Raw genomic sequence first — 25,476 nt, 5'->3', positions numbered from 1 at the left:
ACCTATTTTATGTACTTGCTCTCTATGGTATCCCCTCTGAGCATCCTTTTCACAATGCAAATTCTTTTTTTTTTAAATGGAAATACCTTCTTTCTCCTGCATTTCTGGCAGTAATCGCCTAGGCCAGTGGTCATCAACCCTGATCTCAGGACCCACCAACAGGCCAGGTTTGCAAGATAACTGAAATACATAACAGGTGATATCATTTGCTGCTTAGTGATTGCAGTATTCCAGTCTGCATCTCCCCAAGGTAATGCATAAAACCTGGCCTGTTAGTGGGCCCTGAGGACAGGGTTGATGACCACTGGCCTAGGCGATTACATCACCAGGCGATTCAGAAGGGCTCCTGGGATGGCGGCGTCATGTATCACAAGAGTCCTTGTGACGAAATCTCACGTTATTTCCAGACCAGTGCTACGGCAACGTGTCAGGAGGCAGGAGCGCAGCACGGTGACATTACTGATCGGGAAGTGCATGCTGGGTAGCCAGCTGCACCTAGTCCCGTAAATAGATACCCGAGGGCTTCAGATGCCCACAGTGGACATGGACCCTGCCAGCTTCCCAGATCAAGGTAGTCTTTCTTTATTTGAAACTGAAATTTACCCGGAATACACTATAGGCACTAGCTAAATGTGCCAGATAAAGTTGAACATATGACAGCGGCGTTTAAAAAAAAATTTGACTTGGGGGACTGGAACTCCACTTTAAGGGGTAAATATCATCTAAAAGCAGTTTCTCTTATGAAGAGATAGAGGGTACATTTGTGCATAATAATGAGCATAGTTTCCCTTTAAAAATAATAAACTACACATTGGGACTTCCAAGGTTCGTACCCTCAATAATAACACAGTGTTTGTCTTAAAGCAGGGATCTTCAAACTACGGCCCTCCAGCTGTTGTGGAACTACACATCCCATGAGGCATTGTAAAACACTGACATTCACAGACATGACTAGGCATGATTGGAATTGTAGTTCCTGAACAACTGGAGGGCCGTAGTTTGAAGACCCCTGTCTTAAAGTGATTGTAAATTATCACATTGTAAAACAACCCATTCAGTTTTGCCAGTTCAGGTAAAACATTTTAGTGTAGCACCCTCTAGTGTGCTAGAAGTGTAAAGAGTCTTATTTGTAGTGTAGGCAAATTTTCAGACTAGGCTGGCAGCATCACTAAGACCTCCCACTTATTTCCAGAACGTGCTAGAACCTTCTGGAAATATAGCAGAAGAGGTGAGGTGGAGCTGCCTGGAGTATTCTGAGGGCCCTGGCCAATCCCCAACTTGGATTGGCAGGGGGCAGGCCTCCTCAAATACTCAGGGTAAGCCCAGCTGGGTAGGAGTTATCTGGGTGGAAGATGGAGTGTTAGGCTGTTGATGGCCTTTGAGGGAGCTCTCGGGGGGGGGGGGGGGGAGTGACCTTGGGCCTGGGCTCAGGTATGGACGGGACCTTTCTACAACCAATGGAGGTGTCCTGGACAGGAGGCATGGGAGCAAAAAAAGGACAGCAGGAGAGCACTGCCGGGCAAGTCTCCAGGAGGAACAACAAGGTGCAGCCAAAAAGGCTGGTGAGTGACACACAGTCAGGAGGACTGGGAGGCACGCCTGAGAAGACTGGGTGCAAGCAATCTAGGATGGGTGCAGTAAGGAGGACTGTGGTGGCATGGCCAGTGGAAAGAAGCAGCTGCAGCCAGAAGGGCTGGCAGGGCCTGAAGAGGAGGTACTGGGATCAGTAGCCACAAGGGACAGCCAGCACTAGGACTACCAATTTTGTTACACCATAGGGGCCTTTGGTCCCTGCCTGCAAAGGGCATTTTCTATGGGCCTGGCTGAGCCAGTGTCAAGCCTGCAATTCAGTGCCAACTGCTCCTTGGAGTTGTAGTTCTACAAGCAAGTTTGTACTGGAGGTAGAAGAGAGGAAGTTGTATATACTGGAGGTGTATATAGTTCTCAGTCCCTATTGCTTTTACAATCAAATGGGCATCCCATATCTACCCTATTCCCATCCAAGTTACAATCCCCTAAATAAACCTTAAAAACAAAGTACAAGGACTGCTTCTTGACTACTGAATGTCTGAAGATTTGTGTGCCTGTCTGTGCAGGGTGAGAGGTGGACCACAACTACCAGCAGCCCCTATGGATGTACAGCTACATTAGTATAGATATAAAAAAAATATATAAATACCCTTTTCCTTTTTTGTTTTAGACGTGAACACATTCCCTCTGTTCCCAGCTGCATAAGAGCTGGAGGGAGAAGCAGCAGCACACTGCCAGTGAATGGCTGTGCAGTGTCAGGACAAATCTTATCATTGGAGAGTACACTGAGTTTCCAGCATAGCTAGAGAACTGACCACGATGTGCTCTCATGCTTAGTGTGGTCAGTTTTTAATAGGAAAGCAAGGAAACTAGCAGGAACTACAAGGAATTCAAATAAAGGAAACAATACAAAGAGAACAGTGTACTTTATCATGCAAGTATATGGTACAGCAGCCACATATCAGGAATATGAAGTGTTGAGGTAACAAACACTTAAAGTTGAAAAAATGCTATCTTTTTATTCTTTAATACAAAAGTTAATAAAAAATAAAATACCCATCAATTATACAGTTGACAGGTATTTTATGTCTGATAATTGTTGTATTGAACAATAAAAAGATAAGACAAGTATTTTTCAATGCAATACAAACACTGTTTTTTTATTGAGAGTATGCACCTTGAAAGTCCCAATATGTAGTTTATCTATTATATTTTGTGTCTCACTGGAAGTAGTTCTATATGACATTTATTCAGTCCAAGGGTTACATTGTATGTGGGGTTGAAAAAAGACACAATGTCCATCAAGTCCAACCTATGTGTGTGATTATATGTCAGTATTACCTTGTATATCCCTGTATGTTGTGGTCTTTCAGGTGCTTTCCTAATAGTTTTTTTAAACTACCGATGCCCTCGCTGAGACCACCGCTTGTGGAAGGGAATTCCACATCCTTGCCGCTCTTACAGTAAAGAACCCTCTATGCAGTTTAAAGTTAAACCTCTTTTCTTCTAATTTTAGTGAGTGGCCATTAGGGATGAGCCGAACACCCCCCCCTGTTCGGTTTGCACCAGAACACACGAATACCGTTAAAGTCTATGGGACACGAACATGAATAATCAAAAGTGCTAATTTTAAAGGCTTATATGCAAGTTATTGTCATAAAAAGTGTTTGGGGACCTGGGTCCTGCCCCAGGGGACATGGATCAATGCAAAAAAAAGTTTTAAAAATGGCCGTTTTTTCAGGAGCAGTGATTTTAATAATGCTTAAATTCAAACAATAAAAGTGTAATATCCCTTTAAATTTCGTAGCTGGGGGGTGTCTATAGTATGCCTGTAAAGGGGCGCATGTTTCCCATGTTTAGAACAGTCTGACAGCAAAATGACATTTCGAAGGAAAAAACCCATTTAAAACTACTCGCGGCTATTGCATTGCCGACAATGAACCAGACCTGAAGGGCCTTGTATGGAATTTAGGGGGACTCCCACGTCATTTTTTTTTTTTTAAATTTTGGTTCGGGGTTGCCCTGTGGGGAATTCCCATGCCGTTTTTATCAATGAACTTCTATGTGTATTGTCGGCAATGCAATAGCCGCGGGTAGTTTTAAATGGGTTTTTTCCTTCGAAATGTCATTTTGCTGTCAGACTGTTCTAAACATGGGAAACATACGCCCCTTTACAGGCATACTATAGACAACCCCCAGCTATGAAATTTAAAGGGATATTACTTTTATTGTTTGACTTTAAGCATTATTAAAATCACTGCTCCTGAAAAAACGGCCGTTTTTAAAACTTTTTTTTGCATTGATCCATGTCCCCTGGGGCAGGACCCAGGTCCCCAAACACTTTTTATGACAATAACTTGCATATAAGCCTTTAAAATTAGCACTTTTGATTTCTCCCATAGACTTTTAAAGGGTGTTCCGCGGCATTCGAATTTGCCGCGAACACCCCAAATTGTTCGCTGTTCGGCGAACTTGCGAACAGCCAATGTTCGAGTCGAACATGAGTTCGACTCGAACTCGAAGCTCATCCCTAGTGGCCATGTGTCTTATTGAACTCCCTTCCGCAAAAAAGTTTTATTCCTATTGTGGGGTCACCAGTATGGTATTTGTAAATTGAAATCATATCCCCTCTCAAGTGTCTCTTCTCCAAAGAGAATAAGTTCAGTGCTCGCAACCTTTCTTCATAACTAATATCCTCCAGACACTGCATTAGCTTTGTTGCCCCTCTTTGTACTCGCTCCATTTCCAGTACATCCTTCCTGAGGACTGGTGCCCAGAACTGGACAGCATACTCCAGGTGAGGCTGGACCAGAGTCTTGTAGAGTGGGAGTATTATTGATTTATCCCTGAAGTTAATCCCTTTTTTAATGCATGCCAATATTCTGTTTGTTAGTAGCACCCTTTTTTAATGCATGCCATTGCTGAGCCTATTTTCTACTAGGACCCCCAGGTCCTTTTCCATCCTAGATTCCCCCAGAGGTTCACCCCCTAGTGAGTAGATTGCATTCATATTTTTGCCACCCAAATGCCTTATTTTACTTTTTACCACATTAAACCTCATTTGCCATGCAGTTGCCCACCCCCACCCCGTTAATTTGTTCAGATCTTCTTGCATGGTAATCCTTCAGCGTTTCCTATCGAAGGGGAGAGAAGAGTTCCTCAAAATCATTGGTTGTTTTGATCAGGACATACAGTAGATGGGTCAAATAGGAGTATAGTATACGAGTTAAATCTAGTTTTAAAGTTTATGGTCTGGGCAATATATATATATATATATATATATATATATATATATATATATATATATATATATACACTGTATTTATTGGCGTATAACACTCACTTTTTCACCATGAAAATCGGCTGCAAATAGTGTGTGCGTGTTATACGCCAATACTTCAATTTTAGTTGCCTTGTAGGGGACATGGAGGGGGGCAGGACGAGCGCCGGCAGATTACATACAGTGAGAATCTCCTGTTTACTTGGCGGCCTCTGTAATGGGAAGTCCCATCTCTTGGGCCGCCATTGGACCACTGTTCTGTCTATCATAGGAGATTCACACTGTATGTAATCTGTCGGCGCTCCTCCCACCCCCCTCCCTGTCCCCTCTAGGCTGCAGATGGGTATCGATCAGGCTGCATTGATGGTAATGGTGAGGCTGCTGCATTGATGGCAATGGTGAGGCTGCTGCATTGATGGCAATGGTGAGGCTGCTGCATTGATGGCAATGGTGAGGCTGCATTGATGGGACTTGTGAGGCTGCAGATGGGCACTAATCAGCCTGCATTGATGGCAATGGTGAGGCTTCAGATGGGCACTGACCCTTATTTTGCTTCAAAGTTCCTTATTTAAAATGTAAGTTTTTTTCCTGAAACTTCCCTCTTAAAATGAATGTGCGTGTTATATGCCTGTGCGTGTTATACGCCGATAAATACGGATATATATATATATATATATATATATAATAAAAAATCCACTGATCCAGCCAAAAATCCAGTGTAATCCTAACCTCTTTTTATGGGCTGACAACAGTACACTGAAATCTAATGCAGCGTTGTCAGCCTTGCCCAGTTCTCCTCTGCACAAAATATGGATTTATGTCCTTTCAGGCTACAGAAGAATATTTTTGAATGGAAGTTTCTGTGCCTGGAGTTCAGCTTTAACATTGGTTGGAGGAAATTGATGAGATGAGGTGATCTGTGACGCATGGGAATGTAGAAGATGTAGGAACCAGGTCATGGTTGGAGGAGCTGTGGAGTAGGGAGTGAATTTGGCAAGTAAGCACAGGATTAGAACAGACCCTTAGCAGGAGAATGATAACGTGTTGATGCAAACTTTCTTTTGGTAGAGTGCAAAAGCTTGGATAACACCAGTATTAGATTGGAAGAGTTATCCCAATGATGTGTCTTTGTCTAAGGGCTCATTTAGACATGTGGAAGAGGTGCTTTTCATAGGCATTTCAGAGGAAATATGTCAAAAAATACACACAAAAGAAAAAAAACAGTAGGTGCGCTGATCAACAGTTTAGTATAGCCCTCCAGCTGGCTATTGGTGATAATTAGACAAGTCAAAGGGTTCTGCTGCTCTTTATGGATCATCTGGGTGGCAGGAACACATCTAGACAAAACACAAAAGAAGAGAGCGCAAAGCCGTCCTAGTGTAACTCGTCTTTAATATGGTAAAGTTAAAAACACCACAATGGTCAAACTCACATTGTGTGAAGATAGATACAGCATAAGGATTCCACTGTGGCCGCACTCCTAAAACCACCTCAAGTGCCCGACAGGGGAAGGGGGAGCCGTGGATGTTCAACCTAGCTGCCCGAATCCTGGCAGCACATCTTAGGCTATCCACCACCACGCTCGACATGCAGATCCTAATGCGCATGCACCCGGTCCAGCCAGCGCTGCTCTCCGAGGACACACAAACCCACACAAGCAGTATACAGGGGGGAAGAGAGTGAGCACATCACACATTTGCCATGACAACGTGTTTCGGAGGCATGGCCTCCTTCCCTCAAGTCAGCACCTCAGGTAAATATGGAAATATGTAATCTCCTCATTGCCCCTGTTCAACATTGAAAGCCCACAGCACCATAACACAACTTTGTGCATTACACGCTGTTGCAGCGTGGTTTCATGCACTTGAATGGGTCATGTTTGGTGGTGGTTCTGCCCGTCAAATGCGACAGGTGGTATAATTATCACTATGCCACCACAATGGCAATGTGTACCAACATGGCCACTGGCCTTGTTAACTTATTGCTCAGCAGTTCGGAGGCCATAAAACCACAGCCTAGCTGACTGTTTCTACCACCCCTTGGCTACCCATGTAAAGGAGACCTTATGGATTTCATACAATTCTCTTATATCATGTAAGGTCATTGCATATATGACAGAAGTTCTCACTAGTGCAATGCTGTGGGACACGGCTTCACAAAGAAGTAGTTCAGCTACACCCCTGGAGGCTCTCCTGGATCTCCTGAACATTGTGCAGCTCAGATATGGCTTGTCTCTATCGGAAGCAGGTGATGGAGGCACTTTAAATGAATTGTCTTTCCAGTGACAAACACCTGAAAGTTCACCAACAAAAACAGACAATGACATATGGAAAGTCGATACATCTATACCGAGCGTGAATCAACTACAAATGTCCTCAGCAGCAAGTGTCAAACCTTTGCAGATGCAACACTTTATTAATAAAGAAAATGTCAACCCTTTTTCAAAATGATTGCTAAGGCTGACTGCGAACCGAGGAGTCCGTGTTCAATCACCAAACATATCGCATTGTCCTTTTACTGGTGTCCTGTACTGTCCCTTGTGTGACACTTCCATAACTGCTAGGCACACAGAACAATCAATTGCAAATAATGTCATACAACTCTCCTGTCAGTAGGATATCATTAAGGATATAAAGAGATTGAAAGCTTAACTCTTAACTTAAAAAATAAATAATGCAGCTGCGTATTCATTATAAAATCATCCAATGTGTTTTTAAATGCAGCTAATGTAAGTACCTAAATTGGGGTTTATATTGGCTTCCTCTAATTTACAGCACAGCAGAGCTCAGACCAAGACAGTTGGCCAATCAAGCTCTGTGGCAGTGTGCATGCGCTGAGAGTGTACAGACCACAGGAGAGAGCAGAGTTGATAACTCCACTGTGTTGCTCCCCCCCCCCCCGCTGTTAAATCAGTAACCCAGGATGTGTTCCTGACCATGGTGTGACACTGCTGCACTGGAGGTCAAGGACTTTGCTTTACTGTCTGGTAGGTGCCTCTAGATTTATTGGCTGCGCAGAATACACATCCTTTGGCAAGTAAAACATTTCACATACTGCATATGTTTATTTAGCGGTTTGCCTGGAGTTGCGTTTATACAAATTGTGGCTATATTAAAGTGGTTGCAAACCTCAGACATGAAATATGAACAAAGCACATCCTTCTATAGTGTGTACGTATCTAAATTAAGAGCACAAAGTGTCATTTCTGTCCTCTGCTATCAGCATGAGTCAATTCTGACAAGTTTTCCTGACACCAAGAGAAAAAAGGTGACAGGGAAGGGGGATCTCCATCTGATTGACAGCCTCAGCTCTGCTCCTTTGTGCTGTGTGAAGGGAGGTGTGTCTCTTCCCTCCAATCAGCTCTCAGAGCTATCCCCACTGATGTATCTTCAGCTCTCCGCCCCCTGCTTTTCAGAGCTGAGAGATCCTATGTAAATTCTGCACTTTGAATGGATATAGAGGTAAGACAGCTGTAGATAAACCGTTATAACTTATGTAGGAGGATTTGTTTCATCTCTGTGTATCACCTGGGGCCAGTCACTTAATTGGGTATATGTGGGAGCTTACAACCACTTTAACCATTTCACTAACATGAGCAGGTAACTGATTACATTTAATAGTACTGGGGTTACAAATTAGAATTAAAACTTCTTATAGACAGGGAAGATCGCTGTCATTGCAATCAACTGGATCAGGACAAAATGGTAAAGCATTGCTTGCTTTATCTGCAGACTCCTCTTGACCGATCGATCATGGGAGAAGACTTACTTGCTGATCTCTGTCGTTCCTCAAAACCGAGGTCTCCAAACTATGGCCCATGGACTGAATCTTTGGCCTGTTGCAAGATTTTATCTGACCCCCTGATGTAAGAGGAGACTCAGACAGGGACTCTCATTTAAGGTGGGAATCTGATATAAAGGGGCACTGAAGGGGACTCAGAAGGGCTCAACTTTATTTGGAATTATTTTGCTTTGTTTTACCGAAGTTCTTTTCTGTTCTAAACTATCTCATGTTGTTCTAAACTATCTCACTTTGTCATTTATTTAAATTTGAGCTAGTCATTTATAAAACTGATTTTTTTCTTGGCCTGTTGATATTTGTAAAATATGCAATGTGGCCCTTGTACTGAAGACCCCTGCTTAAAACTAAAACCGAAGGCATCAAGAACTTGACCAGTGTATCCATATATGGACAGCAGAAGACTAGAAGTAAATGTGAAGAAGCCCAATGGCAAATAAAAGGAGCCATGAATGCCGTAAAGGCAATCTCTGACAGCTTGTTGGCCCCATGTATGTACAATGCAGTGGCAGCTCCTGGATTGCATACAGAAGCGCTAAGCAGGTTGGCTGAACATCATACTGTAATTTTAAATTATAACTGGGCAGCAAAATGAAGCAACATCATCCATTCAGTGCTGTAGTGTTTTTGTTCTCTCCACTTTTTGTATTTTCTTTGGATCATTTTATTTTGTGTTAGTGGTCAGAAGTTTTTTTTAATTAGTCAGCCTAACTTCCTAACCTAACCAAATAAGTGATCTAATTGAATTGGTCAAAGCAAACTTTGAGACATAATAGCTCATTGGTGAACGTAGTTAAACTAGCATCTAAAGGACTGGTACATAAAATAGCATAGGTACTGCACGTACCTGTAGTTACCATTTTTTCCTTATTAAAGCAGAGCATAGCAGTGTCACTAAACATCCAGCAGGTGGCAATCCAGATCTATTTAAAGTGCATCTAAACCCAAGAACAACCATAGTGCAGCATATTGCAGTTTACTCTAAGCGCTGGTTCACACTAGTGTGATTTCTGTTTTGACTTGAGTTGCACAGAATCGCATGACAAGGGATATTACATTATATTCAATGGTGCCTGTTCTCATCAATGCGACTCGTTCTGGAAAATTCTCTTGTGCTATTTTGGTGCAATTTACAGTGTGACTTGATCCCACAGAATATGAAAGTCCCATCAAAGTCACACTACATATTTACACTGAAAATTGTGGCAAAATCGCATCCCATTAGTGTGAACCGAGCCTTAGATGTGGTGGCTGCATTAGCTGTTCATGCTTTTTTACACCTGGTGATCCTGCCACTAACACACTTTCTGTCCTAGAGTGACAACACATTCACTTGTACTGTATCTATATACAGGAGCAGCGTTGCCACCCTAGACAGCTCGCTCATGATTAAAAGTATGGCTTTTGAAAAAAATAAAGATTTTTACTCACTTAGGTGAATGCAGCATTGATCCGATACTGCAGCTGTCCCCCCACCAGCTCTGCAATGAGAACTGAGCGATCAAACACCACTGATTGCTCAGTTCTCCCCTCTGCTCTGAGCAGAGAGCAATGACAGTCACCAGCTCTCTGCTCTCCCTCCAGTGCTCACTGGAGTGCTAGGCTGTGGAGGGGGTGGGACTGGCTGGCTCAGGCTCCCAGCGGCTCACTGAGAGGCTGAGCCAACTGCTGGTCGTGGCTTCTGGGTGGAACCCGACTTTAATTTTAGGATCTTCCCCAAGCCTGGACTGACTGAGTGACGGCAGTGACGGCTGAAAATGGGTCACAGGGGTGCAGAACAAACTGCACTCCTGTGATCCCCAGGAGATGTATAGCCAAAATGGCTATAGACTACAGGACACCTTCCCCTCTCTACCTTCATAACACTGTGGGGGAGGGGGGGTCAGTGTTCTATAGTTCACAGAGGCCAGCTAGGCAGGACTGATAAACTGCTTGTGATTTCAGTGCAGCAAAAGCACACAGCATAGGAAGTTAGGGGCTCACAGGATTTCTGGCAGGACCAAAAGGAATTTAAGCACTGATCGGACACATATCACAAAACACTTTCATTGGTATATTTACCAGACCAACAGGAAACAAAGAAGAGCAGCTGATTGTTGGCGTATACTTACACTTTCATTCTAAAATCTATAGCAGTAGCTTTCATCCTGCATTGAACAGAATTTATGATACACACAAGCATTTATTTCCCAACTATATAAGGTTGCAGCAGAATTAACCCTACCAGTGCCGGGACAAGGGGTGGGCAGGAGGGGCGGTTGCCCTAGGCACTGTGGTATCATGTGAGATGGGAGGGGGAAACAGGTCTGCCTCCTGATTGGCGGGGAGGAACTGTAGTGTGACCATAGCGAAAATATATTCGCTATCGTCACACAACAGGGTGGGATTGGATCGCAGTGCTCTGCGCCACAAGCCCACCCTATTTTTAAACCGATAATCACGCACTTCAAAATACACCCCCGCCTATCGCCGGCATGGCAATTCATGTGTCCAGTGTCCTGAAAGGGGCCGGGCACATGGATAGGGAGGGCGGTGGAGGTGTTAAGGAGGGCGGCGCTCGTGTGCCCACAATGCATGGGCCACACTGCTTATATGAAATTAACCTTACCCTTAAAGTGGTATTAAACACAAAACTAATAATATAATATATTGCAGCTCACCGATTCTTAGATGTGGTGGCTTCATTCATTTCCTTTTTTGGGGGATGTTTAGTAACACATTGCCTGTATTAGAATGCCTACACTATGGAAGAAGGAGCAGGGGGGCACCTCTGGACAGCAGCATTGTCAATCTGGCGGGAGGGAAGTCTTAGTTGTACTGATTAAAGCCAAACTCAAGCTCACACTTTATAAGCAGTGACAGGAAACAGTTTTTTTCCTTTTAAGATAAAGGTTTTACATATATAAAACTGATCATTGTAAGCACCCCTGCCAGTGCTGAATGGTTTGTCTCATCCCTGTAACTGATACATCTGTATTAGCTTGTTCTTTTGAAAAACAACAGACTTACTGGCCAGATCACCAGATGAAAATATTAGAAAGACCTAAACCTAAAAAACTAAACTAATGCAGCCATTACATCTAAGAACTGGTAAGTTTCAGTATAAAAAATGTTTGCTTTTGGGTTTAATACCTCTTTATACTACATCTAAAGGCAATTTTTGTTTTGGATAGTGTAGGGAAGGATTATATCTGATCAGATTTTTATTGTCTCATATTTACCTTCCTCTAAAATACTTAACTCTGTACTATGCACTAAAAGTATTGAGCCCCCACATACCTGAAAGATCCCTGCCCTGAACTAAAAACTACCTGCATCTTGATAGTAGAGCTGGAAATAATGATGTCTGACTTTTCTTACCTCTCCCCGGTCTCCCAACATGGAATCCTTTGGTTTTGGAAGTTGTTGGCCACTAATTATTCGGAGAACAAGCTGCTTCTTAAGCTGGCCTGGTAAGGGGTCTTCTGAATTTGGGTTAAAGGCACCTAAAATTTGAAAAGTGACAGTTTAGTTGTATGTATAATTATAATAATAATATTTATCATAACTATGTCCAAATGCAACTTTGTTAATTCCTGATGGCTGGCTTTAAGATAGATCCTAGGTTGGGTCCAAAAGACATTGGAGTTTCCATTACAGTCCTATGCACATTTTTGATTTTCCTTAGGATACATGTATTCTTTAAACCTCAGAAAACACATTTCAAGTAGAAAATGAATTCAATATGTTACTATGTGATGCAGCTCAGAACATTTTGCTTCTTAATGTCTGTTAGGATGGGCGATTGAAGTTATTTTCTAATGCATCTGCATCACTACCAATATCATCTGTTCATGAAAATCATTGTACACTTTGCATAGTCCATGAATACAAAATGTGGGGTTGAATTACTGAATGAATAGAAGCTGTTTACTTAGCAAGGTTAATGTTCACTTTTCAGTGTGAATGATAGTAAATAAAAGGAAAAAAAACTTTGTTCACGTTGGATACCCAATCATGCTCCAGGTAGAGAGAGTAAAAGTCCGGCACTAAGACGTCTTGGCATAAAATATTGATATATTTAATCCATTGAACCATAAAAAGGACACAATTCCTAAAGATTGACGCGTTTCAGCCTCCTACATAGGCCTTGGTCATAATAATCATGTTCCAGGTAGATGAAAACAAAAACAGATAATTAGCTACCATAGGATTGGGAATTCAAAGTGAGCTCAAATTACCAACATTCATTTAGCTAAGTGAACAAACAATTTGCAAGGTGAACAGCAATTGTCCCTTTGGTAAATCAACCCCTGCGAGTCTAAAATCTTCATAAACGTGTGTAGGTGCTCGTAAGGGCACATTACAACATGGATATAGGCGTGAAAGGGTACGCCAGCATAGAATGCAGAAGAATTCGATATTCTGATTCTTTTTGCCACCTGTGTCCCCATTGGGGAAATGTACTCTCACTTTGGGATATCTATTTATAAAAATCAGGTGAGGTATACAGCACGTCGGTAATCTTCTGTGTGCAATGCATTAAGACAATCCCACCAGTTTATATATATATATATATATATATATATATATATAAAGTTCAAAGGATTGCTGAACAAACATTTATTAAAATAAACAACACAAAAATCCTATAAAAGGTATTCCATCATTAAAGTCTCCGGCTGTTTAGATAGCGCCCTTCTTCAGATTAATTCATCTTCATCATAATTAATGATCATGATGTGTTGTTATCTGAAGGGGGGCAGTTTAGTCACATTTTGGCCACTAGATGGAGCTGACGATCATGGGAATAAATCTATTATAGGAAATACTGGGAAAATTTGTCCAGTCTACGTGACATTTCCACAACAAATATTTTATAAATAGACCTGTTTGTGTCCAGGCGTTGCAAGAAAAGGAGTATGGAAACCCACCCAAAGCAAGAGGTAATTCCTCCTTTGATAGCTGTCAAGTCTCACCACTGGAACATTTTCTCTCACCACCTGCTCTTGTAAAATATTTTATTTCTCATCGCTTTCTGACCCAGTAACAATGGTCATAGCAAGGAAAAAAAAAGTTTGGATACACTTTAAGTCACCATATGGAACTGCAAGGACTTTTACTTACTGCCCTTGCCATTGAACAGAAGCTTGAATGTAAAAATCACTGGTCGATTTAACCACTTATTTATTTTTTGCAAATTCTTCATGGCCTGAGGCAGGTCTTTAGCCTATATATTTTTTACTCTATGGCATCCCTCTCTCTCTTGTTTCAGAAAGTTGGAATGCATGTCTGTATCTTTCTCTGTGCTGACATTTGGATTAGCGTCTTCTATATACAGTATACACAAATATTAAGAAGATTATTGTTAATATCTTACTAATAAATAAGAAGAGTAAAAAGGGTTGCAGCACAAAAGAGAAGTCTATTTATTGCTCACACGTAGATATATCCTAAGGAATGATGTTTCAGGGATCGAGCTTAGGAAAGGGTAGGAGTTCCTGAAAAGTTGCTGCGTGAGCAAAATACAGAGCTCTCTTTGTGCTGCAACCCCTTTTTCTTTTTGCTTATTTCTGGTGGTTACATGGACCTCCATGATTTCTGCCAATGGTGCAGTTCATCTTCATATACTATGCATGTGTGTGTGTAAAATTTTATTTTTACTTGTGCAAGGAGAATACAGGGTTTTACATATAAGAATTTTCCATAGTAGCTTAACGGTGCAGACCCTCTGCAATGCTGCCTGCAGTATTAAGCATAACTCCACCATCATTTTCTCACCATGACACATGCATTTTGGCTTCAGAACATAACCGCAGTTCCCGTTGCTGTTGAACTTGGCTCGGTTTAGCTGTAGCATCCTTCCTTCTGACTGGTAATTTAAAGCAACTGTTAAACAAACAGAAAAGACTTTGTGACTTCAACACATGCTGACACAATAATAAAGCCACTGCATAGCTTATATTAAAGTTTATTTTTATCTGGTTATATTGAGGAGGGCAAGGATCAGGTCCTGAAAGCACTTCAAGCTACACTATGTGGAAGTACTTGGAATCTAATTACAAAGTAAGGGCTCAGAGGGGTATAAGGCAGGCATCACAATTACAGCCGCTGAAGAACAATAAGCCTATGTGCATCCTTGAGAATTCATTTACTGATGATTACCTCTACTAAATCTGCTGGCAGTTGGTTCCATCTGGCCACTCACCTTTGGGTTAAATCTTTTTATTTAATATGACTTCTGTTTTTCCTGACCTTCCTGACAATGCCCCTTTGTAAATAAAACTTTGTCTTAAAGCGGAACACCAGCCAAAAGGGGAAGTTCTGCTTTAAGTCCTCCTCCCTTGCCACATTTAGCATTTTGTTTTTTTTGGGGGGGGGGGGGGAGAGCGGGTAGTTTTGACAGGGCTCCCACTTCCGCAGACGTTTTCCTCTCCCCCCGCCCTCCCCGCAGTCTTCGGGGACATGTCACAGGTCCCAGAAGACTGCGGGACCATTCACTAAGCGCAGCATGTCTTGCGCATGCGCAGTGGGCAGCCGACTGTGAAGTGGAAAGCAGCATAGCGTAGCCAGCTGCACACAGGATTCTGGTGTCTGGAACCCAAAATCTAGTGAAGAATGAGGAAGGCGCTGGACAGGCAAGTGTCCTTTTATTAAAAGTCAGCAGCTACAGGATTTTTAGCTTCTGACTTATTTTTTTTCCAGTGAATCTCCTCTTTAAATCATACATTTTTATTGCATGAAAACAATTTAGTGCAGGCACAGGTAGAATTCAATGGAGTGGATTTACTATAGGCAAATAGACAGTGCACTTTGCAAATGTAGTTGCTCCAGAGTTCAGTAAATGAGCTCTGCTGACTTCCAACATCCAATCACGTGAAAGCAAAAATGCTGTTTTTTTTATTTTTTTTCCTTGTATGTGTAGCACTAACTCTACACATACAAATCTTGGTGGAGCTGCTGGTTTAAAGCGGGCTGTTACCTTCAGTCTCGATACCTCTGTTTCACTGGCACCGAGTCTAGGGTCCACTTGAGTTTACCTCTGGACTATGTAGATACCAAACACTTGAGTATATTTTCCAATGCTTTAATGAACAAGTAATAACGGAACTAGCCGGAAAGAGGCAGAACGAAAGTTGCAGGGAAGCTCAAATACCTTTCTTTAGTATTCTTTAGAACAATCTTTGGAATTGAACACTTGTAGTTGAATGTACTCCCCTTGTGGGATTCAACCTTTGCCCGCCTGGATAGGCCTATCTCACTTGCCTAGCAGCCAGTACGCAGCGCGAACAAAAGTCTCTGCCACAGACTTGTTTGGAATAAAACCCGTACGATCCTCTGCCACAGGATGTATTGGTTTGCGATGAATGTCAGACACAGTACTTGAACCTTTAAGCCAACCCGGCAGTACTATGCAGTAAGATTACTTTAGGATACGTCCTCCAACCGAGTCACCAGGCCCCTCTCCAGACCAGCACTCTGCATGATCCTGCCATGACGGGCCCTCCCCTGGGATCTCCTCAGTTGTCCAGCTTCTTCACTCAGGATAGACAGCTCAGGACCATTCCTCTGCTACTGTGGTAGGCCCCAGACAGGCTTCTGGGCCCACCCACATGCCGCAGGTACGTGGGCCTCCGGAACGGAGGACCACGAGGTGGTACTCTTAACACATACCTGTCGGCCAGGAGGGCCAGCAGGTGGCTAAAAACGAACCCCTGAACAAGGCGTCTCTCCCATAAATACCCTCTCCCAGAATGCAACTCGGAGGACCACCTCCACCGAGTTGTCTCCGGGACAGAGGAGCACTCATACGCTTCAACACGTTGCCTTTCCAACACCAGCCAATGGTGACGACACCCACCAGCACAGTGTGGAACTACACGCAACGTCAGCCAAGCTGGAACAGAGGCAAATCTAACTTCATCTAACAAGTAACCCACAAGATTTACCTATCAGCGGTAGATTAAAAATCTACCAGCGCTACATATGTGATTGGGTATTTTTTGCAAAGTGAAGTTTCTTCTCATTTACGAAGCTTTGGAGAAATTACACTTGCAAAGTGAACAGTCTGTTTGACTTTAGTAACTCCACTCCATTGTCTGTTAAAGCAGTATTTATATATTGTTAGCAGTATTTATGTATTATTATGAAGAAGCGCAGGGACACCTTTGGACAAAAGCATTGTCAGTGTGGGGTGAGGGGAGTGTTAGATGTACTAGCAGATTTAGATACACTAGTAAATTGAAGCCAAACTCCAGCTCACACTGCAGTTACAGAAACAGTTGTGTTCCTTTTTAGATAAAGGTACATAATTAACATGAACATTGTAAGCACCCCATCAGTGGTAAATGGCTTCAACTAATACATCTGCAAGAGAGCATGTTCTTTTAAAAAACAACAGACTTACTGACCAGCATGCGGACCTTTGCCACCTTTTTTAAATTTTGTTGATTTGTTTTGCATCTCAGATCCCCCCTAAACTTTTTCAGCCACTTCTGGTCTATATGAACCTGCTCCAGCCTCAGCTGCATATCATTGCACTGAATTACCTTTATGATGGTAACAATGGTGGAACATGTCTGCACAATATGTTATCACAGCCACTTGTAGTCTCTATTAAGAGCTTGTGTGGCAAGGTGACAACACAGGAGCACAACTATTGGACTGTTGTCACCCCTCGATCACAAATGACTGAATCACCAGGTATTCTTTTAACGAAAACTGCAGATGAACAAAAAATGAAAACCACTTTTAAAATTACATTACCATTTAAAGGTTATATGATATTTTAGTGACTGGGTCAATATCCACTTTGAAGGCCATTGACTCTGAAGATTGGTGTGCTGAATACCCTCTGGTGTGCCACTTATCTGTTCTTCAATGAAGTTGGGGGTAAGGCGCTGGATAATAATCCTCTTCCAACAGAATGGAAGTCCTTCGTGGAGCCAAATGGCCTTTGTTTGGAGGCTTCCCACAAAGTGGGGACGACTAAAAAAACAGGGTAATATAACAAAAAAGTTGAAGTGCCACACCGCTACTGAAAGGTCCAGATATGACTTTATTCAAAAAGTCAGGGAGACAATCAAAAGAGTAGCCAAGGCCTTTCAGGAAACAAAACCATCCACCTTCATCAGGGCTTGAGACTGGAAACAATATAAATGGATGAGAAGTAAAATGGACCTTTAATGGTATTTCTTCCCGTGTGATTACAAGCACAGGTCTTGCCTGCAACTGGTTTGCCCCTCAAAAACAGAGGTCATGCAAACTGAGTAGTCTATATGATAATTGCACCAGAAAGAGTGCCAACAAACAATTCAAGAGCCCAACAAGAATTTTTTACTGGAAGACTATGGAATGGACAACAAACATCCAATGCGTTTCGGGGGGCCATATATCTCCCCCATCCCCAGGGCTTAAGGACAATGAAATGGTTCAGGACAGGACTAGGTAACCCATCAATCATGGGCAGTTGATGGATAGACGAGTCCGTTCCTTGCCAAACCCTGGATAGGAGTGGGGTGCCATTTGTTGGAACAGATTCCCTGATTTTGTTCCTGTGGCAGCTGAAAGCCGGCTTCTTCTCCTCTCCCTCCTGCTGGCATTCAGCTGCCACAGGAGGAAAATACAGGGGATCAGTTCCAGTAAATGCTGCCCACACATGTTGCAATCTTTAGATTGGGCGAATTCCCTTCAGTAGGCTGTTGCACTTCATTGCTGTTGCTAAATTTTAAAGAAGATCGTAAAACGATTGTAAATCAGAATGTAACATGCCAGCTGGATCCTGAAGAGAAGATCAGGAGCCCATCTGTGTAATGGTTCAAGATGATATCACCACCATCTGTGTAAAGTAAAGTACTATCTTGCCCACAACAAAAAAAAAACTCAGTGAAATCAGGAGAGAGAGCGAGAGAAAAACATCAGACTACTTATAATATGGAGATGTTGCCCGGTAAGGCACAAAATTAAGTGTCAAGCGTGTATTAGATCAAAAGTGCATAAGAAACCATGTATTGACTTACAGCCGTTGAGGTTGCGAACAACCACTGCAAGTGGTACACACAACCTTGATTATGTGTGTATGGAAAATACCTCTGTCCCCATGCAGTTGCACATAGATGCCCTGGGTTGGTCCAAATTAATTGGTTATAGACTGGTAGAAAACATTGTGTAGTCAGGGTAAAAAAAACAAACAAAAAAAAAAAAACCATCAAATGGCAGAGAGGCCCCAAAAGATTCTGATATACAAAGCTTGGACAAATATCAATTGACATGGAAAAGATACGTTTATTAGACACTCATCTATTCTACGTCAACTGATATTTACCCAAGCTTTACCCATTACCAATTTTTGGGGTACCGCTGCCATTTCCAATGATTTTTAATGGTTTTTGGAACAGTCATACAAAATACAAAGCATTTCATATTTGCTTAAGTACTCTATTTTATCAAACAGATATGACATAAGGTTTCTAACATGTTTGTATAACACACATTTAGGGTCATCACCATATTAACAAACCTTTGATACCTGAGATAAGGTGGAAGATATGGCAAAGTGGGGTAAAAGGTGAACAATAAATAGAACCCCTGTATGCACCTATGAACCCCTCATGCACAATACAGCTCAACAATAAAGCTGCTTTTACAAGCATTTGAGTTTTTATTTCTCTGCCTCAGCTTGTGCTTTTTTTGTGCTCTGTTGAGCGTTTTTGTTGAGTTTCTGCAAGCTTTTTTGAGCATAAGCTTTTTTTTCCCCTTAGCTAATTTTTTCTTTTTTTTTCTTGGTGCGTTTTTGAGCTCCTTTGAGCTTTTTTGCGCATTTTTGGGCACTTAGGCATCTTTTCTGCTCGAAAGCTTCTCTCAAAAACACGAGGTTGGTGGGGGGATTTTTTTCTGCCTGTAAGAGCATATGCCTGTAAACTCCAGAAAAAGCCATAGTGTGCATGGACACATTGGCTAACACAGGGGAGTTTCCAGGCAGAAAAAAATGAGAGCTCATAATTATGTGGCACATAATTGTGAAGTGAAAGGAAAATGACAAATGGTTTTCAAAATTTTTTACAAATAAAGATCTGAAAAGTGTGGCGTGCATTTGTATTCAGCCCCCTTTACTCTGATATCCCTACTTAAAATTTAGTGGAACCAATTACCTTTAGAAGTCACCTAATTAGTGAATAGAGGCCACCTGTGTGTAATTTAATCTCAGTATAAATACAGCTGTTCTGTGAAGCCCTTGGGTTTGTTAGAGACCCTTAGTGAACAGCATCATGAAGGCCAAGGAACACACCAGAAAGAAAAAGTTGAGAAGTTTAAAGCAGGATTAGGTTATAAAAAAAACATCCCAAGCTTTGAACATCTCACAGAGCACTGTTCAATCCATCATCAGAAAATGGAGAGTATGGCATAACTGAAAACCTACCAAGACATGGCCATCCACCTAAACTGACAGGCCGGGCAAGGAGAGCATTAATCAGAGAAGCGGCCAAGAGGCCCATGGTAACACAGAGAGCCACAGCTCAGGTTGGAGAATTTGTCCACAGGACAACTATTATGGCGCATACACACGGTCGGACTTTTCGTCTACAAAAGTCCGACAGCCTGTCCGACAGACTTCCGGCGGACTTGCAGCAGACTTTCTAACGAACGGACTTGCCTACACACGACCACACAAAAGTCCGACGGATTCGTACGTGATGACGTACACCGGACTAAAATAAGGAAGTTCATAGCCAGTAGCCAATAGCTGCCCTAGCATGGGTTTTTGTCCGTCGGACTAGCACACAGACGAGCGGATTTCGGGGTCCGTCGTAGTTACGACGTAAAGATTTGAAGCATGTTTCAAATCTAAAGTCCGTCGGATTTGAGGCTGAAAAAGTCTGCTGAAAGTCCGGAGAAGCCCACACACGATCGGATTACCAGCCAGCTTTAGTCCGTCGGCGTCCGTTGGACTTTTGTAGACGAAAAGTCCGACCGTGTGTACGCCCCATTAGTCATGCACTCCACAAATCTGGCCTTTATGGAAGAGTGGCAAGAAGAAAGTCATTGTTGAAAGAAAGCCATAAGAAGTCCTGTTTGCAGTTTGCGAGAAGCCATGTGGGGGACACAGCAAACATGTGGAAGAAGGTGCTCTGGTCAGAGGAGGCCAAAATTTAACTTTTTAGCCTAAAAGCAAAACACTATGCGAGTCTCCAAAAGATTCGAGACTGGGGCAAAGGTTAACCTTCCAGCAGGACAACAACCCTAAACATACAGCCAGATCTACAATGGAATGATTTAGATCAAAGCATATTCATGTGTTAGAATGGCCCAGTCAAAGTCCAGACCTAAATCTAATTGAGAATCTGTGGCAAGACGTAAAAATTGCTGTTTACAGACGCTCTCCATCCAATCTGACAGAGCTTGAGCTATTTTGCAAAGAATGGGCAAAAATGTCACTCTCTAGATGTGCAAAGCTTGTAGAGACATCCCCAAAAAGACTTGCAGCTGTAATTGCAGTGAAAGGTGGTTCTACAAAGTATTGACTCGAGGGGGCTGAATACAAATGCAAGTCACACTTTTCACATATTTATTTGTAAAAAATTGAAAACCATTTATCGTTTTCCTTCCACTTCACAATTATGTGTCACTTTGTGTTGGTCTATCTCTCTCTCCGCCCTGTGAGCCCAGTCAGTCAGCTAGTGCCGCTGCAATTTGATTTTTTTTTGCCTTCACTACACAATATGGTCGCCAAAATTTGCCAATCATATTGAAAGCTTGTAACTTTTTTTACTTTGACTTTCGCTCAGCCTAAAGCATTGGGTCTTCTCTTCTCCAAGGAGATCAGCATGAAAGGCAGAAAGCTATAAAAAAAGATATAATGTAAAAAAATCTGACACATAAAACTGCAAAATCAAGTCTGCTCACAAAGCTTTTAAGTACTTCTGGCTGTTAAGGTATTAAACAAGCCTAACTGCTCTTACCTTAATAAGGCAAAGAAAAATGTGCAGTACCCCGCAGCAAATTTAAGGATAAATGGTGAAATCTGATTGGTTGCTTTGGGTAACACAAAATCGCGTTTTGTGCGATCAGATATAAACCCCTGTAATAGTTTATATCCATTACTGGCAACACCAAAAAGCTCAGCTCCAGCACCTTCACGTAGAACACTTACAGGAGCACATGGGTTTTGAGTGCCTTCCCGTATATCTTCCTTGCTGTCGGTTTTGTCTCCTTTCATCAAGATTGTTTCTATAGAAACAGAACAGTATCCGCAAGATGTGTCTGTTCTAAGAGAAGAAATATATATCCCTCACAAAGTTCTTAATGCCAAGACGTGGCAAGAGACGGAGATGTCTCAGAGTTTCATGTGCCGGGTATTGAAATGATCCCCTTTCATATTCGTGGGCTGATTACTGCGGCTGGCACAGATGCGCCCTCCTGTTGGAGGTTTACAGCTTTGCTGCTGGCATCAAAACGCACGCTACGATAGGGTTGGTTCAGCTGCTGAATTAAAGCACAATATGAGACAGCTTGGTAGATGGTCCAGCTGAGCAAGATGAAGACTGTAGTTCAACAGCAGCTGGAAAATCACAGGTTCCTCTGTGTTGGCATGGCATCAAAAACATTGAGAAATTGGAATTACTAAGAAGCAGATACCACCTACTGACCAAATAAATCTCTCTATTCATTATTGCAGACTGTGTGAATACACTTTGTAAATGGTAAGTGCTTAAAGCTGTATTAAACCCCAAAACAAAAAAAATATTATATTGCAGCTTACCAGTTTTTACATGTGGTGGCTGCATTTGTTTTCTATTTAAGGCGGGATTCACACCTATGCATTTTTAGTGCTTTTTTGCATTTTGCAGATTTGCACTACAGAATGTGTTCCATAGGAAACCATGTTTAATGGACTGTAGTGGATATCTGCAAAATGCAAAAAGCACTAAGAATGCATAGGTGTGAATCCAGCTTTATTTCCTTTATTTTCACCTGTAGATCTGGCCAGTAAGGCTGATATTTTGAAACGTCCTTTAACATACCAAATTGTCCAGAAAAAGTAGCAGCTAGTAAAACAAACCATTTAACATGACAAAGGTGCTTACAAAAGTCAGCTTGTATTTATTTAAAACCTTTATCCCTAAAAAAAAAAAAAAAATTGCTGCTGTAACTGCTTAAAAAATGTTAGTTGGAGTTTGGGTTTAGTTTGTTAGTCATAGCCATAAATCCTATAGTGCATCTAACACTACCCTCTCCCCAAAACTGACAATGCTGCGGCCCATTGTTCCTCCATTCAGAGTGGAGACACCCTAAGACAAGAAGTGTGTTACTGGCTGGATCACCAGGTGAAAAAAAAAAGGAAAAAAGTTGAAAAAGAAAACTAATGTAGCCATCACATCTAATAATTGGTCATCTGCAATACATTACATTTTTGGCTTTGGGTTTAAAGAGGTTGTAAACCCCTTTGAAAAAAAAAAAAAGAAAAAAAAAAACCTGCAAGACAAAGGCATAATGAGCTCGTATGCATCACATACGAGCTCATTATGAAATACTTACCTTAGAACGAAGCCTTACAGCGGTGCCTGCATACAGCTGACATGGCCGACATCTACCACCGGCATTTCTTCTGGATTCACGGACTCCGGCACTGTGATTGGCCGGAGTCGCGATGATGTCACTAATGTGTGAGGGAACCACCGGTCACGGCATAGGCCCTGAAGAAACGGCACAGACAGCCGTTTCTTGAGTGTGCATGCGTAATCGGTGCAGTATGCAGTAAATATCTCCTAAACGGTGCACGTTTAGGAGATATTTACAGTACCTATAGGTACAAACAAAATAGAGGAGTTTACTTCCTCTTTAATACCACTTTAATGTCTAACAGAAATGAAAAGGTTAGTTCACATAAGAATAATATTATCAGGTACAGGATAGATACAGAACAGTTGAATCACCCACTGCCTTAGGGTTGCCACCTGTCCAGGATTCACCTGGACAGTCCGGGTTTTGAATCATGTGTCCGGGTTTCAGTCCACCTGAAACCTGGACACATTATTCAGACAGGAATGTGGCTTGGAACAGGGCTTGACAGGAGGGTGATGGGGCACTATGTGCATTGCATTACTATTCTCTGTGGAGTGCCTAAAGGTGTCCCAGGGTCTGTTACAATCCTATAGTGCAGGGGCCGGCAACCTATGGCCCGTGGGCTGCACCTGGCCAGCCACCGCTAAATGCCCAGCCCGTCAGTGCATGTGATAAATTCACATGCACCCAACCCCCGGAGACATTTTAACGCTTTCACGCCTACCGTAGGCAAATATGCGGCCTCGGCTTGAAGGGGTTGTACCAGGTGATACCTACAGCTACACGCATCATCCCAGTACCGTTTTTCAGAACCGGCGCATGGCTTTCTTGGGATAACAACTGATGCGGCTAAGAAGCCGATCGACTGTTATCCCAAGCAGGGCACTACCCCCCTCCCGCCACCTTCAGCCCGGGCTTTCCCCTCCCACCAGGAGCCCTAAGCAACCAGCCGGCACGTTTGCCAGCTGGCCAGAATCCCGAACAAAGCCAGAATTGGCTTCACTCAGGTCTCGGATCTAGTAACCCAAAAGCGATTTTATGACATGAGTTCCGGTTTACAGAAGACTTAAAGGTTGCCAAATTTTTAAAAAATTACAGTATTTAAAACAGCCAAAGTTGGCGTTTTAAATGCTTTTAAGTGCAAAGGAGGGATTTGGGGTCTTATAGAGAAAGAGTACCTGTCACTGCCTATTACTGTCACAGGGGATGTTCACATTCCTTCTGACAGCAATAAAAGTGATCAGAATTTTTTTTTTTTCAAATGAGACAAAAAAAAAAAAGTAAAAAAAATAATAATTTAAAGTGCCCCATCCCTCTGTGCTTACACAGCTGGGGGTGGGGGGGGGTGGGGGGGGCGTGTAATATGCAGGGGGGGGGGGGTGATGTGCAGGGGGGCTGTGTAATATGCAGAGGCGCCTGTGTAATATGCAGGGGGGTTGTGTAATGTAAAGGGGTCCAGAGGTGCGGGGGCTGTGTAATGTAAAGGGGTCCAGAGGTGCGGGGGCTGTGTAATGTTATCTTCATTTATTAGCAGGAGAATGCAGCCCTCCATGCATTCACATACATTGAATCCAGCCTTTCAGTGGAAAAGGGTTGCTGACCCCTGCTATAGTGTATACTAAAACAAAAAAATGTACTGTGCGCCGCTAAAGCCGCTGCTGCGCCGCTGCTGCAGAGGCTATACATATATACAAACACACAAACACATATATAGCCTAAGGGCAGCAAGCAGTTAATACAAACCTGAATGATTTTTTTCAATTTGTTTAGTTTTAAATGAGGGGAAGGGCAGAACAGCACAGAAGAACCATAAAATAGAGTGCTGCATGTTGTGATTTTTAATGTGTGTTCCACGCTCAGTCCAAGCTCAATAAGAACAAACAACTCATCACTTCATGCAGTGCTGCTGTTCTGAGTGTGGTTTTGTTCTGAACAGAGACCATGACCCTGGTCTTCTAAATTTTCTACAAATAATATAATATAAATATTATATATATATATATATATACACACATATACATACATACATACATACACACACACACACACACTCCAAAACTGCCCTGTGACCTTAGCCTAATTCTCTAGGTGGCTACACAATGAGAAGGAAAGGAACATGTGTTTCAGCTTCAATGTCTCCTCACCTAGCTGACAGCCGGCATTCCAGAAGGGCTGTGGGTTGTAATTGCTGGAATCCACTCTGTAGGATGAAGGGTAGATGCGAGAGAGCTGGTGCTGGTTGAAACGAACGAACTGCGCTGGCTTCTGCTGAAGGATTTGATGTGCTTTTGTCTCGCTAAAAGACGAAACCTGCCAGCTGCAAGATA

The 25,476-nt window shown here is 42.5% G+C and overlaps 1 protein-coding gene across 7 annotated transcripts in view; it reads right to left on the bottom strand.

The window, feature by feature from the left end:
• PLCH2 (phospholipase C eta 2) overlaps positions 1 to 25,476 on the bottom strand; it is a 1,074,339-nt gene that overhangs the window by 73,557 nt on the left and 975,306 nt on the right. For all 7 annotated transcript variants that reach the window (XM_073602999.1, XM_073603003.1, XM_073603004.1 and 4 more), the window contains 3 exons: positions 25,294 to 25,476; positions 14,369 to 14,476; positions 11,969 to 12,093 (listed from right to left, as the gene is read on the bottom strand). In XM_073602999.1, coding sequence (XP_073459100.1) covers positions 11,969 to 12,093; positions 14,369 to 14,476; positions 25,294 to 25,476 — 416 coding nt within the window. The remainder of the gene's footprint in view (positions 1 to 11,968; positions 12,094 to 14,368; positions 14,477 to 25,293) is intronic.

Source organism: Aquarana catesbeiana, linkage group LG10, assembly GCF_042186555.1.
Source record: "Aquarana catesbeiana isolate 2022-GZ linkage group LG10, ASM4218655v1, whole genome shotgun sequence".
NCBI classification, from domain to species: domain Eukaryota; kingdom Metazoa; phylum Chordata; class Amphibia; order Anura; family Ranidae; genus Aquarana; species Aquarana catesbeiana.
Note: the sequence above shows the minus strand (reverse complement) of the source record. Positions and strands in the feature narration are given on the sequence as shown.